The sequence below is a fragment of the Macrobrachium nipponense genome, chromosome 31 (assembly GCF_015104395.2).
Source record: "Macrobrachium nipponense isolate FS-2020 chromosome 31, ASM1510439v2, whole genome shotgun sequence".
Taxonomy (NCBI): Eukaryota; Metazoa; Arthropoda; class Malacostraca; order Decapoda; family Palaemonidae; genus Macrobrachium; species Macrobrachium nipponense.
The window spans coordinates 27,021,426-27,040,971 of record NC_061093.1 but is presented as its reverse complement, the minus strand read 5'-3'; the positions used below and the strand labels follow the sequence as shown (position 1 = coordinate 27,040,971).

Below are 19,546 nucleotides of genomic sequence, written 5' to 3'. Positions count from 1 at the left end.
AAAAGCAAGCGATAACTTCCCTTGTGTGAACTTCGATATCATTTGTTTAAGTTACTGAAACCTAGGATGTTCGATTTGACTTAAAGAAAATTATATTAGATGCCAGATCAAGCTGAAACTGCACTGCATCATGGCTCTTTAAGTCTAAATTATGCTTATTAAGTGTAATGGTTGATTTGTCATGAGTGAGATACAATTTCGAGAAGTAGATTGGGGAGATGAGTATTCTCATGACACTTCAAAATTACAGTGCGACTGTAATGCAAAGATTCCTGATTTTTGTGTGAACTGGAAGATTTAGAATCAAACTCCATTTTATTCTTATTTGTTACACCTCATAAATAAAAGGATTTTGTAGAACTATAAACTTTCAGAGCGTTTATGCCTATGCTGGAAGCTACTTCGTTTCAACGACTTCGGTCTAGCACGGCACGGAAGGTCGTGCTAGTTTTACTGTCATTATTATTTGTTGTGAAGTTCCGTAGCCCCTCTTAAGTCGGTCTGAAAACTCATAGTTGGCTCGGTGAGATGACAATAAATGAGCAATAGCCAATTACTAGTCTTATACAAAAAATTATCTTATTATAATAACCAATATAATTTTCTTCATCTCACACATCTAAATCAATATTTTATAGCAACGTTGCATCTACCGATGAAAAAAAAGGCCACATAGCATTAAATAAAATACCTGTGTCTTCACGGTGTTTGTCCAACGAAAATTTACACTGTAACTAAAAACTACAACACACTACTGCCAGTTAGTAGATAAAAGCAACACGGCGAAGAAGACTTCTCGCGCTTCGATCGTAACATGAAGAAATCGCATAACGGAGGAAAGCCAGGATCGCCACTTCGGTCTGAAGGAAACTGGTAAGAAGAAGAGGAGTATTAAACCCACTTCAACAACATTTTATTATAACAAAAACGGCCAATCCTTATCCTCCTCTATATCTGAAAGAAGATCTACGTGCGCATTAACAAGCTATTGCAACTCCAACTACTAGGAAATATTGTTAAATATCTCCAACTGCCGGTGGAACATTTCCGCGGGAGAAGACTGCCGTTGCTGTTTATGGATTCTCAAGAAAACCCAGCAAGAAATGAACTAAATAAGTCTATATTGTTGCGCTGTACGGCAGGTAAAGAGCTTATGCGAGATCACAGAATCATAATTCGATGATAGCTGGCAAAAAGGAACCAGATTAACACAGTACACACTGCAAAATCAGACAAACTGAACGAAGATGAAAATGCTCAAGCGAGAGAGAGCGGATATCTCCCGCGTGTCTGCAATTACGTGACAGTATACATTTTGACGAAGTGCGCATCACTCAAGCCTGGTGGTAGCTATTTCTTCCCCTTCTATTTATCTATATCACTCGACCCCAGTTGCGATCCTTATACGTTAACCAGTTACTTAGAACATCATTCAATGGTAACGTCAACGAAGAAGCCATAGGAAACTTTAGGGAACGCGCCCAAATCATTTTCTCCTCGTACAGTTCGGTCAACCGGTTGTTAAACTAAGGACAGAGAGGGGGCGAGGGGAAAACAGACAAACGAGAAAGAGAGCGAAATGGTCGGGGTTGGGGGGGGGGGGGCAAAGCTGCGATTTAAATTGTTTCCCAACGGCCATTATAAAGTGCTTGCCCGGGGCGGCAGTAAGGGTGGGATGGAACGGTATCGGGGGGCAGGCATAGTTTTAGACCACTCAAATATTTACCTTTCAGTTTTTCGAACAAAATGTCAAACAATTTACCCAGTGCACTGAGATTAAAATGGCTCCCTTCATGAGGTGATGGAGTGCACGGTCTTCTCAATGTCACCGAGCTGCGTAATAAATATAAATCACCTTTCGCATTTCACACATTAAACTGTACACAGACACGCAACCGCAGTGTTTGTCTTTCAATATTAACTTGAAAAAAATACGTATAATAAGCGAGGGTCAAGTCAACTGCAGATCTATATTTTATCACATTAATTTCAGGAAACATCATCAATGAGAATATTGCGCAATGAGAGGACTATTTTTCATAAGCAGTTGAAGGTTTTTTCCTCCTCCGAAGCTAAAGGGGAACAGTAAACACTGCTAAGTTATGACTCATGCAAAGACCTGTGCTACGTAAAGAATAAACACCGCCAAACAAAACATGCAAAACAGATTGCGCAACCTCTCTCTCTCTCTCTCTCTCTCTCTCTCTCTCTCTCTCTCTCTCTCTCTCTCTCTCTCTCTCCCCCCCCTTACCAGTGAACACCAGAACAATGAGCTGGAGAGCAATGTTTTATACTCTGTTAAAGATGACATAAACTTCAGTTCCCTTATGTAAACCATCAAACAGGGAAAGAAAGAAGGGGAAAGGAGGAGTAGAGGGAGTGAAGGAGAGGGGAGGGAGAGTGATGTAAAAGATCAAAAGGACAAAAGCCCACACCTTTATATATACAGGTCAACGACTTACAGAAAGTGAAAAAGGAAAGTTACTGCGCTGTCATTTTGTCGTTGAAAATAATGACTGACTGACTGACTGACTCTGACTCTCTCTCTCTCTCTCTCTCTCTCTCTCTCTCTCTCTCTCTCTCTCTCTCTCATACACAAACACTATATATTATATATTATATATATATGAAATTTCTATTTAATGTTTTATCCTGACCTGATATACACACATTATACGTATACATACAGCCATGAAAGTGGCAGATCTTTAGAGACATCCTGCTCCCATCTTTCAGCTACTAACCAAAACCTCTACAAATCAACGACTTGCATTCATATCAGCACTCACGGCTTCTTATTACACAGCCTTACTCATGCCCATATTGATGTCAACTTCCTCATCTGGCAAAAACTTCTTATGACTCGAAACAACTCATCGACTAAACTCTAAACCCTAAGTCCTCAACACACTCCACAATGCCATAAAGATGTCTTGATATCTTTATAGGCTCAAGACGCCAAATAATTTTTTTCTTGCTTGCATCGTAAAAACTGCAGTTGCCCTTGCCACACAGGGATCTTCTTCAATTTAGAAGGCATTTCCTTCAAGAAGTCCACAATCTTCCACCAGACACTACAATGGCATGAGACATGTCATCAAATATTCGAAGCCATTGGCGTTTCCTTGGCCAGGAGTGACCAAGCACTGCCTCTTGAAAACAACACAGAAGCAGTCATTTCTATTCAGTAAGTGAAAGTAACAAATGTTATTAAGAATTATCAGGACATATCCTTCATTAGTAGGCTTTATTGTTAAGTGCATGAGAGAACTTTGATTGTAAACGTCATCACAACCTTATACTTCGCTATTTCCTTACACTTGTTATTTTTTTTTTTTTTTTTTTTTTGTATTGTGCTTTTACGTTTTGCAGGATGCCAACCTTGTTTTTCAGCAAAGGGACCAACGGCTTTACGTGACTTCCGAACCACGTCGAGAGTGAATTTCTATCACCAGAAATACACATCTCTCGCTCCTCAATGGAATGGCCGAGTAGACGCTTTATTCTGTAATCATTCACCTGTCCTTTTCCAGCGTTGGATTGAATCCCATCGGATAAACACCATTTCCTTGCGGAACCCAAAACTTTTAGTATAAAGCATATCCAAAAAAGTTACGAAATAGGTTAGTTACCTGGTTATTGAAGACATTACCGTATAACATATAGAAGTAGTAAATGTAACTAATGGTAAGAAATACAACTGATAAAAGTAACTAAAGGACACTTTTCAGTCTATAACACAAAAGGGAAAACCACTGATATTTTGTACTGAGGTGGATATATATATATATATATATATATATATATATATATATATATATATATATATATAATATATATATATTTGTAACTGAGGTGGATATATATATATATATATATATATATATATATATTATATATATATATGTTCAATGCCTTTGTATTGTATTATTGTATAAAATAAAATTTACTTCCAAATGTAATAATTGTTTATAAAAACTCAATTGTATTAATGTAACTGCATGAGTAATCTAAAAATACATTTTATCACCTACTTGTCCACCTACTTTTGGTCACCCCAATATCAAAAGATAAAAATCCTCTCTATGTTTTGTAAGGATAAACATTTTAAATCTGAAGCTATAGTGCTGCGATGCATTTGAAAGCCTCGCAACCCTGCCTTGACTGCCGATGCAGAGGGTGAAACCTCGTTTCAGCCACTATGGAATGAAAGCAGAAAACCCTGCTGCCACGCCTCTTGCTGGAGCCACCCGCTTTAAAAGGAGCAGGTGTGAACACCTGAACCACTTTCATCATCATATTCCCATAGAAACTGCCTATTCGTTGGTTAGTCATTGCCACAGATCAGGTCACTAATCCAGTTTTAAAATAAAAACTGCCTTAAGTTCATTAATTTAGGATTTACTGACAAGCTGTTTAACCTGATCTTTTAAATATGCGTTCTAATAAAAAACAGTGGCCCGACCAGATGCCCAAAATTGAAAAGTAAAATATCCTAAAAGTAACACAGCAACGAACAATCACCAACTATACTCCTATGATACTAAAAGAAGAAAACGAAAATGACTCAAAATATTGATGACATTTTAATTCGAGTAAAATGATGCAAAATGTACAAAATAAGTGAAATCGGCAAATAATCGGGAATTCTTTCCTCATCAAAGAATATTAGCCTAACAAAAAAAAAAGGCCTCAACTTCAAGACATCACGCAACCTGCAAGTCACTTAATTAACATTTCCGCTCTTTATAAAAAAGACAAAGAAACTGAGAAGCAAACCACTGGACGGAGTAGACTCCGGTCTACTGTCTATCCACAAATGTAAACAAAAACACCCATCATTTACGCGCAAAATGCATCATCTACAACCAGCCAATACCAGCTGAGTAATCTAAGATAAGGTGAGACCAGGTAAAGCTGCATCCAACATACCAACCAACCAGCTCACTCGAGCACTGGATAGGAATTTCTCACTTTTGAACAATGGAGAGGACCAGGACCCACTTGCTTTTATAAGTGGCTTCCCACTTGATCCAAACCACATAAGTGAACCTTCGCCGTCATCACATAATGTGGACTCGTGCTACCGTCACATTATGGAGACCATCGGTGCCTCTACTCCTCTGCTGACCACACATAGACGTATGGCACCTGCGACACAAGGCACAGCAACAAATGCTAGGCATTCGTGAGAGCAGGCAATTAATGTCGGCAAATGATTTACAACTCTCATAAACTGCACACACAAGGATTTTAGTGTCGGGGGCGTGACTACTCAAAGAAGCACATAACAGGCGCTAAAGAAGGCGTCAATTACTTCACACACAACAATTGCATAATGTTATGGAAAGTTTTCAAATCAACTATTTAAAATGGCACTCTCGCAAACGCACATTATATATATATATATATATCTATATATATATATATATATATATATATATATATATATATATATATATATATCTTCATCTGCTGCGCAATCTCAACGAGCGCAGATGCTGCAAAGATTCCCCCTATGGAAAAAATTACAACTGCCTTCAGGGAAGACAGAAAAATAAATAAATAAGCAAACAAACAAATAATAAAGGACAGCTATTGTCAGTGAATCTGGCCTCACTACGTAAAGGAAGAACGCTTCGAAGCACTTCTTCCACAGAGGGAGTGCCAATTACAGCATTGGCTATTAATGTCATATGATCTCGCAACATCAATTATATTTTAAAATGCTATCAGCTTAGTCAGCTGCTAAGTTTTTCTGTCATAAGAGGACTGGACATAAATGTCCACCGAAGGCAATGTCTTTGGTTCAACGAGAACAATTTGTCAACCCTGATAACACTTAAAATAAACATGACATGACCTCATTCCCTGACCCAGATCATTCCAAGCAAAGGAGGAATGCTTCGTGCCAGGTTCAAGGGCCTAATTACTTCAGCAGGCAGATTAAAAACAGACTTCTACAGACTGCAAGAATGAGCCTTCTAAAAACACCTTATCCGTGTAATAGAACCATTATTGAATCAGCGATATCAGGTATTACTAACTATTAAACCATTCATGCAAATAACGATTAAGACAATTAAAGTGGTAAAATTAGCAGTAATAGTAGCAGTATATGCATAGATACAACTACATGTGATTTGGAACCATCGTTCCGTCATCTTGATCGAAGCAAAATGCCAATTTCGATGCACCAAAGAGTAAAGTAGTAGTGGTAGTAGTAATATGTTACCAAAACAAATAAGACACACGAAAATTCATAAGGAGCATAAGACTTCACAGCAAAGAGACGAAAACAAATCAAACAGTATATAAACTACGAAAATCTCACCTTTCTCCGTTTCCTCCTTTCGTATCGTGGTGGCAAGGTCTTAAAAGAGCGAGCACGCAACGATAAGCAGCAACTCGTTAAAATCAAAGGGAAAAAGGGAAATAATGGGCGTCTGCACCAGTCTCACCCCCCCCCCCCAACACATACATACACACACACACACATGTACACAACCACACAGTCTGCAGCTCGCATGACAGCCTTCGTTTTGGCAGATACCAAAGTAACCCAAAGGTTAAATAAAAAAATAAAAAAAAAAGTTATACTCTTTCTTCTCTGTAACGATTTAAACTCTCACGGCTGAAGAGTAAACAATTATCAACGTCTTTTAACATTTACTCGGCCGACCCTATCTTCAAGCAAATAAATACTTCAAATGACTCTATGTCAATGACCACAGGCAACCTTTCAAAAGCTTTGTATATTCAGGCCCTCCAGACTTATGAACGAAAAAATATGAAGCGAAATTCAGCTATGCCAAATAAATTAGGTAACTTGAAAACTAAATGGGTGACCTGGAGTTCATTAGAACAAGTACATTTGGGATACATATGGCATAAGTGAGCAACATTTCTAACTATATCACTAAACTGTGTGTGTGTGTCATGATCCCACGAATAAAAGACAAAGCAGAGAAGCCTGGAATATCATGGATGAAACAGGAGCAAACACTGAAGTCCTCTGAGCGAGTCTATATGAGAGACTCCCTCTTCCCGTTAATTTCATTTCAAGTCAATAAATCCGAAACGAAAGCACTGAAAACGCATTACCCGAATAATATCACCTCCAGCAATTCACATAACCGATAAAGCTAATTGAGTCAATTTTGCAAATGAGATTGTCTAATGTACGGGACTCTATGGAGGAAGGATGGTAGGACAGGGGAGGGGGGGAGGCTTTAGAATCCACGTTATTCAGTGAATGAATTAGGGTCATTTCATTTTATGTCACCACAGACCTTGCCATTAGTTTCAGTTTAGGGGCTCTATGAAAATACAGTCAAGACCATTAGTTTACAACACATATTCTTAAGTAATGTACTTATAAATAGTATATATGTATAAATATTATATTAATTTACATTCATCGAGTAAATGTTCAAGATAATACTGTTAGGTTCATTAATTTTTACTCCCTGAAGAATTTATAAACCAATCTCATGAGTTATGGGGCAATACGTTCATAAAAATGAAACAACAAACAGAAAGAGCAGTACACATGAATGATTATCATGTTCAGGGTACATCATCCGGTGACCAATTTCCCACATTATGGGAAAAGAAGAGTTGGGCTGTAGCTCACGGCCACCTTCCTTCCTTCCTTCCTTCCTTCCTTCCTTCCTTCCTTCCTTCCTTCCTTCCTTCCTTCCTTCCTTCCTTCCTTCCTTCCTTCCTTCCTCCTTCCTTTCCTTCCTTCCTTCCTTCCTTCCTTCCTTTCCACAGTGAAAATACTTTTCCCTTGAAAACCCAAACAAGATTCCTCGAAATCAAGGAAAAAAGGGAAATAATAATGCAAATATTTTGACAGTAAACGAACACATTCTCTCTCTCTCTCTCTCTCTCTCTCTCTCTCTCTCTCTCTCTCTCTCTCTCTCTCTGTGCCAAACCTTCGACCTATAGTATGTACCAGCGACTACGAACATAATCTACTGCCTACTGAAAGTTTTGGGAAGACACCCATACTGTTCTCTTCTTGTCCCGACTTAGGGACCGATCGATCATCATCCAGTTTGTGAGGTGAACTTGAGCACTATGTCTCACCGGAAATCACTAGAGCTAATGAGATTAAAAATTAATGCTATGATCACAACGACGAGAAGCATCACTTTTAACTGGTTACCAAAGTGCGTAATATGGAAGCAATTAAACTGCGCCGTACAGTCAAAACACAAAGCAGATGGAGCCATCCAGCACTGGTAAAACGCTCTAAAGCATTCAAAAAAACATTGCTATGGATTTACAAACAGTTTGCGGATTTAAATGCAATTTCTGTGACACGCAAAAACAGAAATCAAAGCATGCAAATGGAGCGCATACCATGGGGATTAAATCCTTTTAAATGAAATAAGTGCCCTAGTCATAACCCCATGTAAATGTATTTTACATGTTATGGCCGCTGCAATGTCTGACTATAAACTAAATATGTCAATCAATAGGGGTTCACGAACGAACTGACAATTCCCAATCCATGCTTTACTTAATGACGACAATTAAACTTTGAAAACATGACGTCATCACAGCCCATACATGCATCTCAGTGACCTTACCAATCAAGGTTATTCTGCCATCACGTGGCATATATATAGCAACTTCCAAAGGGATTCAATGGCAAACATTCCGAAAACTTATCGTCTAATTATCAAGAAATGTTTGCACTAAAAACGGTTACAATCCAGTGGATGACGCGAAAACTCTCTATTTTAAGATATGGTAACCTACTTAAACGAAATTATTAAATCTATTGTCGGCGAAATCATACAAAAATTATACACAAACTCAAGATTCATCATTTGTATAATATAAAAAGTGAAGCAAAAAGTCTTGAACATAATTTCCTACTTTCTTGCCCACGCCCCCGCCTCCTCCCCCTCCCCCCCCTCCCCACCATCCTACAACAAAGAGGACTGAAGATGGCCAACAGGATCTCTTAAACAACGTTACGCGCCTTCTGAGAACTGATTCATCCTTATTCAAATTGGCTTCAGAAGTGACACACACATCTCTTAGATAAATTTGCTCGCCAATACCAACCGTCCTACATGGCGAGATTTTATTGTTCAAATCTCTCTCTCTCTCTCTCTCTCTCTCTCTCTCTCTCTCTCTCTCTCTCTCTCTCTCCTCTCTCTCTTCAAACACACACACAAACAGATTTCCATCCTATGAATATGACACCATTAACTTCACTGCTCATACAAAAAAATATTAAAAAAGATTTACACATATTACTGCACCAAGGAAAAAAAAAAAACTTCTTTGTTCTTCATTCGTACTTTTCACTCCCCTCCTTCACGTTCCATTACTAAGCACTTCGACTCTTCAACCCATTCCGCCCCTCTCCTCCAAATTCTTTTTCATCAATATTTCATCAATGATTCTGCACTGCAAATCTTGAGAGTATCCTTTTCTCTTTAAATCCCTCCTTAATTTTAACTGCATCTTAATTCTTTTTTTCTTGTCCCTTTTTTCTTTCCGCCAACCTTCCTCTCCTGAGTTTCACTTTCAAACAGAAACAGCGGGAGGAAGAAGCTCATTAACAACATCAACAGCGACTGCAAATAAGCAGAGAAGACGGAGGAGGAAGAGAAAGAAGAGGAAGAACCACCTCAACATAATCAGAGTCCAACAGCAAATTCTTCTAAACCACGTTGCAAAAGGCAAATACCATTATTTCACGTACTGTTACAGGCATGCTTATAAAAGTAACATAACTAACGCTTCATTCATTTCTGTTGGGAGTGTCATTCAGTCGGTGGGCACCCCCCACCCCCCAACACCCACCAATGAGAAGTACTGTCTGAACTTTAACTTTACTGGACTGTATCAGCACCTATCCCACAACACACACATTTTCCGACACCAAACTTTCCTGAATTTCCTCCTTGACAAACTGCTTCATGATGCTGGATAACAAGGACAATTTAATATTTACGTGCAGTATCAAACCAATTTCAAAGTCATATGATTTTCAATCATCAATTTAAATGCCGAGAGATCTCCATTTTACAGTCTTATCCCTCTCCCTCTCCCCCTCTCCTTATCCGTATCCAATTTCCCTCGACCATAAACAACCTATTCCCCTTCCTCTCAATCGCTCTGCCCTATTCCAGGAGATTTTTATCTCTCACCGAACTTCCAGCATCACTCCTCATGGGAGCATTAAAATACAATGGAATGGAATATGAAATTTAGGCTCGAAGCCAAGCACTGGAGCATTAAAATAGAAATCCGCAAATGCTACCACCAAATTTATTTCAGAGAAAACTCGACTCGGCCACGTAAACCAGTCAACACACTGTCAACAAACACAAATACATTCTCCAAATGAATAGCAAGAAGCATGAACTACTCCCCACACAAATAAATCCTCCTAAAATAGTGAACAGTTACAGGGATGCAAAACTCCTCCTCCTCCCTTCTCACAACAGTGCTCTCCTCAGCATCCCACCAGCCCTCAAAAAAACGTAAGAGTCCAGAATCAAACTACCACACAACCCTAAATTACTGGACCAGTCCGCCCCCCTCCCCCTTCTCCCCACAACCCCCATTTAAAACCTTTCAATCCACAAAAACAAGTAACACATAAAAGTTCTGGCATCTTCCCCAGATGATGATTTACTGTCAAATATTATATATCTAATCTGATACATGACATAGATAAGAGATGGTAGATGGATACTAAACTCCAATATTACATAACACACTTTTCTTCAGTTTTCTTTTCATTTACCTTTTCCCAGTCAAGCAGCTGCTTTCTCCATTTCCCGGAAAATTCTTCCAGCACAGAGGACCTAATCAAAGACGAGCACTCTTCATTTTCCAGAGTTATCGAAGCAAGGTTCTTTCCACTAAGTGAAAAGCACGTCACCTGAGGAAATATTCTCTCTCTCTCTCTCTCTCTCTCTCTCTCTCTCTCTCTCTCTCTCTCTCTCTCCAGCCGCCTCGATGCAGTCATTAGTCTGTCGTTGCTTCAGGTCGCCATTAGGGTGGAGAGACAGGAGGAGAGAGAAAGCGTTCATTTTCCTTCAAAATATATACATACCATAATTAATAAAAGGGAGGACATTCACGAGGTAAACCTCTTCCCTTAAGAGGGGAACCGTTCATCAAGCCTGCCTACCTCTCTTTACTATTACCGTATTCACCACGTTTAAAAAGAGTATTTAGCTGATGTGTGGCTACGGTGTGGGAGACTTCCCTTATTTTCACATTGAAACCCCAGGGATGGACATGTACAGTCTTTCAGGATCAATTACGCCTTTGTGCTCTATGATTTAATCTCTCTCTCTCTCTCTCCTCTCTCTCTCTCGTTTCTCTCTCTCTCTCACCACACACACACACACACACACACACACACAGAGAGAGAGAGAGAGAGAGCGAGAGCTTGCAACATCTGTACTATACTTGAACCTCACATGCCCTACAAAGGACGGAATGTCAAAAAAGAGAGAGAACTTGCGTGGGAAAGCAGAGTGAAAATGCCTTCGAAGAATATCATCTCAATAGCGACCTGGATCCTCTCCAAAAACGCCACTGAAACCCCCCCCCCCCCCCACCATGCATCCCACGCCCATCCCCCTCCCTCCACCCGCCTGCCCGCCCACCACTTCATTTTCCCTAAATTGGGCGGGCCACTCGATCGATAGGTTCCTGTAACGCCAAATTCATGTTTTCCATTCAATGATGTATGGACAAGGCAGGAAGAATAATGACTGATCAAAATCCTTTTCAGGAAATTATTTGGCAACAGACAATATATACTGATAGAAAACAATCATTAGAAAGTACATCTATTTATGTAGGTTACTTTACTTTGCAACTGACATTCCTTTACTGCGCTATACTCCTGCGAATCGTCTAAGAAAAGGACACTAGCTGCATAAATGCATGAAAACTATGCAAGAACAGAATAGAAGAATAAAAGAAAGGATTTAGGCCAAAAGACCAAGCGCTGGGGCCTATGAGGGCATTCAGCGCTGAAACGGAAATGGACAATACGGCGTTCTGAAAGGTGTAAAAGGAGGAAGACATCGCAGTTGCACTATGAAACAATTGTTAGAAGAGGATGGAAAGTCAGATGGAAGAAAGAGAACATAAACGGAGGTCCAATAAAAGGAATGAAAGAGTTTGCAGTCAGGGGCCGCAGTGACGCTACAAAGACCCGTAAGTAATAGCTATAGTGTAAAACAAAAAACATTTGCGAAACTACTCTATGAAAGCATACAGTCAAACTCTCCATGAAATTTAAGACAGAATTTTCTGTTACCTTTCCCCAGTCAAAACCTTGCCGACTGGAATCCGTTGAAGAAGAGTGTATTTCTTCTCAAAGCTAACAGAAGCAAAACATGATGCAACAAAACAAGTCAGTTTTGCAGACACTGTTAAGCTTGGATTTAAAAATTTTAATAAAAAAAAAAAAGACTAATGTACGAAATTTCTTCGCAACGGAAGCGTAAAGATGAAGCGGAACTCCCAGAATAGGTGTTCTGAGAAAAGGTTATTATGGTCGGGTAGCGCAATTTACAGTAACGGGAAACATGAAAAAGCAAGGGATCGGTTTGCATAAAAACATTTCAGCGAAAAGAGCATTCACAATCTAATATGTTATCAGCTAAAATCGTCAGTATAAAAACTATTCAAATTATGATTTAAAATTTGAGGAACGAAAGCAAAAAAATTCAATAAAATAATTCTACAAAGACAATACTCGAAGAATCTATTATAAACTGAGGATAAGAAAAGAAATACTGTTACAATGGAATATTTACACAGAAACGGGTCACTGTCAGTGGCGGAAGGCCACAAATACTTCCCAACATGACTGCAGCCAAGCCATGCTTACCAGCTATTTGGTCTCGACTCTAGAGAATCGTTATCCTTTTTGCCTCTGTCAGGCACAAGCCAAGCAATGAAAGAATTTGCCTTCAAATTATTCATGACGTCAATGGAACAAAATTCGCAGTGGGTACGATGCACGACATACAAATGTTTAGTGGAACGCACGACTTGGCAATTCGACGTGTATTATATTTGACCTCTAAGGTTTTCGTGTGCATGACGTTGGATGACTTGTGTATGTCGACTACAAGGGTTATATATAACGCGTGAATTTGAGGAGTTTTGTGATCAACACATCAAACTTGTTTGACATCCTAAGTTATTTCGAGCATGCATTCGACTTGTTTACAACACAAGACTTCCATCTTTCCCACAAACTATATCTCAATTATAGCCAAGGATGGGGGTTCCTGGATCATGTGCTTTTTTATGAAATTTACATGAAGTGTGAAAATAAAAGGAAGAAACTATGTGGCATACAGTGACCTACACAAAGCTTGTGATGGAATCAATATAACGGCAATGTGCAGGTGTGGAAAGATATATGGTACAGAAAGTACGTCGAGTTCAATGAAAAGATTTGGGATGAAAAAGAAAGCAGGTGTTTAGACTAAGGAAGCAGACGGGAAAATAACTTGTTTTGCGTATGGGATTGAGACAAGAATGTCATGTCTCCCTAGCTGTTCAATATTTTGAAGGACAGAGTGATGCAAGAAGTGAAAAAAACGAACATGAAATGCAATGGCAAAGTTTGGGGGTAAAAAATGACTCACGAATGAAATGTCCAATGATCGACGTTTGCAGCTGATATAGTGATATTGGACACCACAGATGCTAGTGAAAGTGTCTGTAAATGTTTGTACGAGAATAGAGAACTGATGTATCAAGGAAGGTAATAGGGTATGCGCAAAACATTGGGAGAAACTAGGAGTTTCCATAGCAAGAAAGGATGGAGTGCATTATGAACAGCCAACTCAAAACTCAGTTCTGGAAGTGAAGTATGAGATGTAGAATGCTCACAATATAATAAAAATAGTTTTAGCAGTCAAATGAACTGTGTCTCGTATATGACACACCATAAAAATGAAAAAGGTTGAGAATCTGGAGATCCGTACATGTGGCCAGAGGGTTACTACTATTCGTGAAAAGATGGGCCAAAAAGATGGGCCACTAAGATGGGCCAAAGAGATGGGCCAGAAAGATGGGTCCGAGATTATCTGGTCGTGTTTAAAAGAACAGCTATCAGAAACGGATGATTAATAACCAAAAATGACACTCCTGAGACGACTACAAATTATATTTAATCATTATAACCAAGGATGGTTTTTTTTATGAAATTTACGTGAAAGTACGAAAATAAAAGAAAAAAACTATTTGGCATACAATGACTTACAAAAAGCTTGTGATGGAAACAATATAGAAGGACATGTGCAGGGTGTGGAAGATGTATGGTACAGAAAGTAAGTCGAGTGCAATTAAAATGGTATTGTGTAATAATAATATATATATATATATATATATATATATATAATATATATATATATATATATATATATATATACATATACATATACTATATATATATATATATATACACACACACACACACACACACACACACACATATATATATATATATATATATATATATATATATATATATATATATATATCTATCGAGTTCCAACAATTCCAAGACATTACGAGACTGGTTAAGAGACACTTTTATATTGTGCGAAAGATGATGCATGGAGATATTTTGTAGCCATTCCTTCAAAAACGAATTCATGTCCAATAGAAGCCTTGCACGAATTCAATGTACACCATCTCATACTCATGAGTGCCATGCAACTTTATCATTGATTCTATCACGAGCCGCAAACTATCAAAGCAAAAGTCATGGCTTCAAACATTACACCCGATGGCGTCTGTTTTTCAATAATTCGGGTGCCGCGTGACATATGACCCCAGTAATGGATATATGCACGGCACCAGGGTATTTGTGCTTGACATAAACATTTCAAGGATTTAAGCGGGGCAATCAGAACCCTAAAGGATTCGCGCCAAACGGATTTGACTGACTGACTCGAGTAATAAAACATTTAAGCATAAAGCCAAGACTTCCACGGGAACCGTTTAAAAATCACCATATACATTAAAATGGCCGGTGAAAACCCAATCATCCCAATGGGTTCACTGAAATATAGTTTAAGTACTCAATGATGTAAATATAATAACTTCAAAATGATTCTCGAAAAAAACACAAATATTCAAGTGTACAGTATACATATATACTAAATAAATACTTTATTTTTACACAGCATACGTATAAAAAAATCTAAAAACACATTTTCTTAGGTTTAAACCAGCTGAAAACAATATTGTTAACACTGACAGGAACAAATAAAACTACAATCACAATATGGAGCAATGACAAATACGCTGGGACAGACAATTTCCAATTCCCAATCTCCTCCTCTCAGCCGCACCTTCTCAATTCAATTTTGTATCAATTTGTCACCACCATGTCAGCTCTCACTCTATTTCTACCTCACTTTTTGCAAAAATTCTATCATGAATATGAATGTACTTGTACCATAATTATAACCAGATTCTCACTAACGTATTAGGCTTAATAGCAGAGCGCCCATTCTACACCGTAGTTACCTGTTTCTTGGATGATAAGTCTCCTATTACATTATATTTTTTCCTCCATCTGTTTCATGGACGTTAAAGTTCTCCTTCTATTTCAATACCTTTTTCCACTCCATCTACACAATGCTTTCTTGATTCCTTAATGCTCCTTCCGCCAAGCATCTTCGATATCCACAAAAATTGTCACCGTCTTTCAGACCTTTATTTTCACCACGTGACTAAACTAATTCGAGACAACCTATTAGGTTTTTTACCTATACGGTACTTTTTCCCACAACCTGAGTCATATCTATGAATTTTTCTTCCTTTCAACACCCCTTCATACTCTGCATGTGCTACCAACCACTATATCTCAACAGATTATATTTCTTCCCTCACTAACTTTCAGCACCACACTTCCATGGAAGAAAGTTAGCTAAGCAATCCCTCCTCGATGCCTTTCAACGTTCGCATACATAAGCACTCCTAATCCCTTCAATGCCCCTGGCAAATATCCTATATTGTCCTTGTTTTCACTTTTCTCATTCTCCCATCATCTGATTTATTTAATCCTCAATACTAACAATGCCAAAATCATCCACTCCAACATCCAATTTAACTTATCGCAACAGATGTATAAGCACTTGCATTTCCCGACTTTTCTCAACCTTCAGCAGCAAACATTTTAAACAGTTCCTAAGGCAATACACCATAGTGTGAGACCCACTTTTCATCAAATCAAACAGTCGTCTCATACTTCCATACATACTTAAACTTTCATTAAATACATTAATTACTGTCAGCTAATTACCCCCGGCACCACCTACAATCAATATGAACTCCATCAACTATCAAGAGCGTTCTCTGCATCCTTCCATGATAGAAACGGTTTTTTTTCCTTTACTCACACAGCCAGAGCATTGCATGGGGTTAGAAACCTCAAATCTAACTGAAATCAAAAAGGTTAATGCCATGTAGCCATCCTTTTAAAGGAAAAAGGTCATACTTAAACATATATATATACATACATACGTACATTATATATATATTATAATATTATAGATATATATATATATATAATATATATATATAATATATCTATATATATATATATATAATATAATTAATATAAATATATAATAATATATACACACACACACACACACACACACACACACACACACACACACACACATATATATATATATATATATATATATATATATATATATATATATATTATTACATACGTTAAACAGGGTTAAATTAAAATAATTTCTTAAAAAAAGGTTTAAAATGTTCATACAAATAATTGAACGAGCTTTTGTTCCTAATTCCAAGTAAAATGACCTCTTCCCTCGAAGGTCAAGTAATCAGAGGAGCACACAAACAGTAAGCCGTTACTTCAAAGTATGACCTTAGACAAAGCAACCTGACATGCGAACTCGAGGTAACAAAGCTAATATACGACCCAATACATTTATTTTACATCAAAAGGTCACGAACACAGTCAAGTACCAAGAAACGGTCGTTTACTATGTTAAATCACTTTTTATGACTCTTAGTTATAAAGAGTCATAACATAGTTAGGCACGGAAACACATATCGTTAAGGAAGACGTTAATACATTGCGATACGTTCCATAAGTAGTATACAAGAGAAATTAATAAGCAATCAAATTGTATTGGCAAAATTTAACCACATGATGCAAAGGGTTATTTCAACAAAAACTCTTTAAATACTGCAATTACCATTTTTTTTTTTTTATAAACTATCTGAGAAGGCTAGTTAAAATGACTTATGACATACGGACATCGTAGATCTTAGACCTAGAGACCCAATAGAATAAGAAAAGGGTCTCGAAGAAAATGTCAGGCCATGCTACAGCCTACCCCAATCCACATTTCCGTACCGAATGCAAATCCCCAACCCATCCAAAGACCCCAATCCGTCCCCCCCCCCCCCCCCCTACCCTCCCACTCCACCACAATGTGGACCTGTGTTTGTGTCTAAGGGAGTTGGATACTTTCTCTAAGACGTTGTCGTAATCAATTATTGACAAATTACTTTGTGGAGAGAGAGAGAGAGAGAGAGAGAGAGAGAGAGAGAGAGAGAGAGAGAGAGAGAGAGAGAGAGAGAGAGAGAGAGAGAGAGGATGTCGGGAAAACAATTAAGAATAATCGAGATGACTATACTCTGTTTTTTTCCATCTGTCCATCCGCCTGTGGTGTTTCTGTATGGTAACACTGCGTCCCGGACTTTAGATAGTTACATTCAACTTACATTCAACGATTATAATAATATCCTATTTCGATTATTAACGGTGTAATTCGCATACAGTAAATTATTAAAACACTTTTCAGTTGCAAATGTACACTCAGATATCCTTTTATTTACCTAAAACTTACATACAGCGTAACTATCTAAAGCCCGGGACGCAGTGTTACCATACAAAAACACCACAGGCGGATGGACAGATGGAAAAAAACAAGAGTATAGTTGGTGAGCACTAAATGGGGTCATTTGATAGTTTTCATATCATCAATTACTTACAATGACATTTTTATCTTAAACTACTTACAATGACGAGTAACAATTTTATAAACAACGTCACTGATGCGAAGTGATGAATTCTGTAACAAAAAGAAACTTTTTACCTCGAAATGTAAAATTGGTTGAGAACGCTAACATTAGTTCTCGCAGACAACGAGCATTGCATGCAACATGATCCTTTTAAAGATACCACATAGAAATCAACAGTAAATTTGATAACAGTAACAGTAACGATGCAGCACCAAAAACTGTCATATCAATAGAATTAACAATCAAAATGCGTAAACACCCACTGCATTAGCCAACGTGCAAAACCTCACGACAAACAGCAAAATCCTGAAAGGGAGGCAACGAACAAAGAAACAACAAATGACTACTACTTGCTGCTGCTGCTACGACTACTACTACTACTACTACTACTACTACTATACTACTACTACTGCTATTCAACGAAAGTTCACTCAAAGAGAAAAGAATGAGGGGAGGAGGAGATGAGATGCTAAGAGGGAGGCCAGGGATGCAGCAGAAACGGTGTAAGGGGAGGAGGGAGGGTGGGAGGGAGTGGTTTGTGTGTAAAGGAAGGAAGGGAGGGAGGAGGAGGGGGGGGTTTAGGGATAGGGAGGGAGGGAAGGGGGGTTTAGGGATATCAAGAGATGAAGTTAAAGACGATGTATCTCCGACTCACCTTCCTATGGTTAGTCCTCATAGCCTGCAAGATATAGATACAAATAAAGACGGGTACATCTTTATCTTACGGTGGATGGTAGTAGCCGTAGGCCTCCTATACGGATAAAAGCTATGACACAGGCCTACATGCATCATCATGTCTTTTGTGATTAGCCTTACACTTCAAATGAACATGGCCGGTTTCATTATTCCTTTTTCAAAAATGGTTTAGCTATCATAAGCAACATTTGGAGAGGATTGAGTCATATGAGCGGGGCAGCACTATTCCCGTCTTAAAAGTGGTGTGACACTTGAAATTCTATTCTACACTCTTTTGTTGGCTGCTGTTAACTGCTAGATACTACAGGCACAGTCTAGTTCTACTAAAATAACAGTCAAAATAAAAAAAGAACACATAAAACGGTAAAGTCACAGCATCTTTTGATTATTTGGTCTTTTCTGCAACAGAAAAAAAACACTTAATAACAATCCCTTCTAAAACACTTTTGTTACCAAAGCTAATTTCTCATCAAGTTTCACAGTGGAGGTTATAACACTTGCTAATGCGTCAGTTTCAATGATTAATGGATAACTGACTGCCAAGTCACAATGGATTCTTTTTTTTTCTTTAATTATTCTTTCTTTATTCCTTCCTTTCTCATACACATACAAACACAAAACAGACTGATGAAACGTCCCAATTCCTCACACACATCACGAAACACACACAACAAGAATGAGAGAGAGAGAGAGAGAGAGAGAGAGAGAGAGAGAGAGAGAGAGAGAGAGAGCTTACAACACTGAC

General features: G+C 38.3%; 1 protein-coding gene across 1 annotated transcript in view; it reads right to left on the bottom strand.

The window, feature by feature from the left end:
- The window catches only part of LOC135206710 (tyrosine-protein phosphatase non-receptor type 9-like), a 224,650-nt gene that overhangs the window by 63,784 nt on the left and 141,320 nt on the right, over positions 1-19,546 (bottom strand). The window contains exon 5 of the mRNA XM_064238160.1: positions 18,761-18,784. Within this exon, the coding sequence (XP_064094230.1) occupies positions 18,761-18,784 (24 nt within the window). The remainder of the gene's footprint in view (positions 1-18,760; positions 18,785-19,546) is intronic.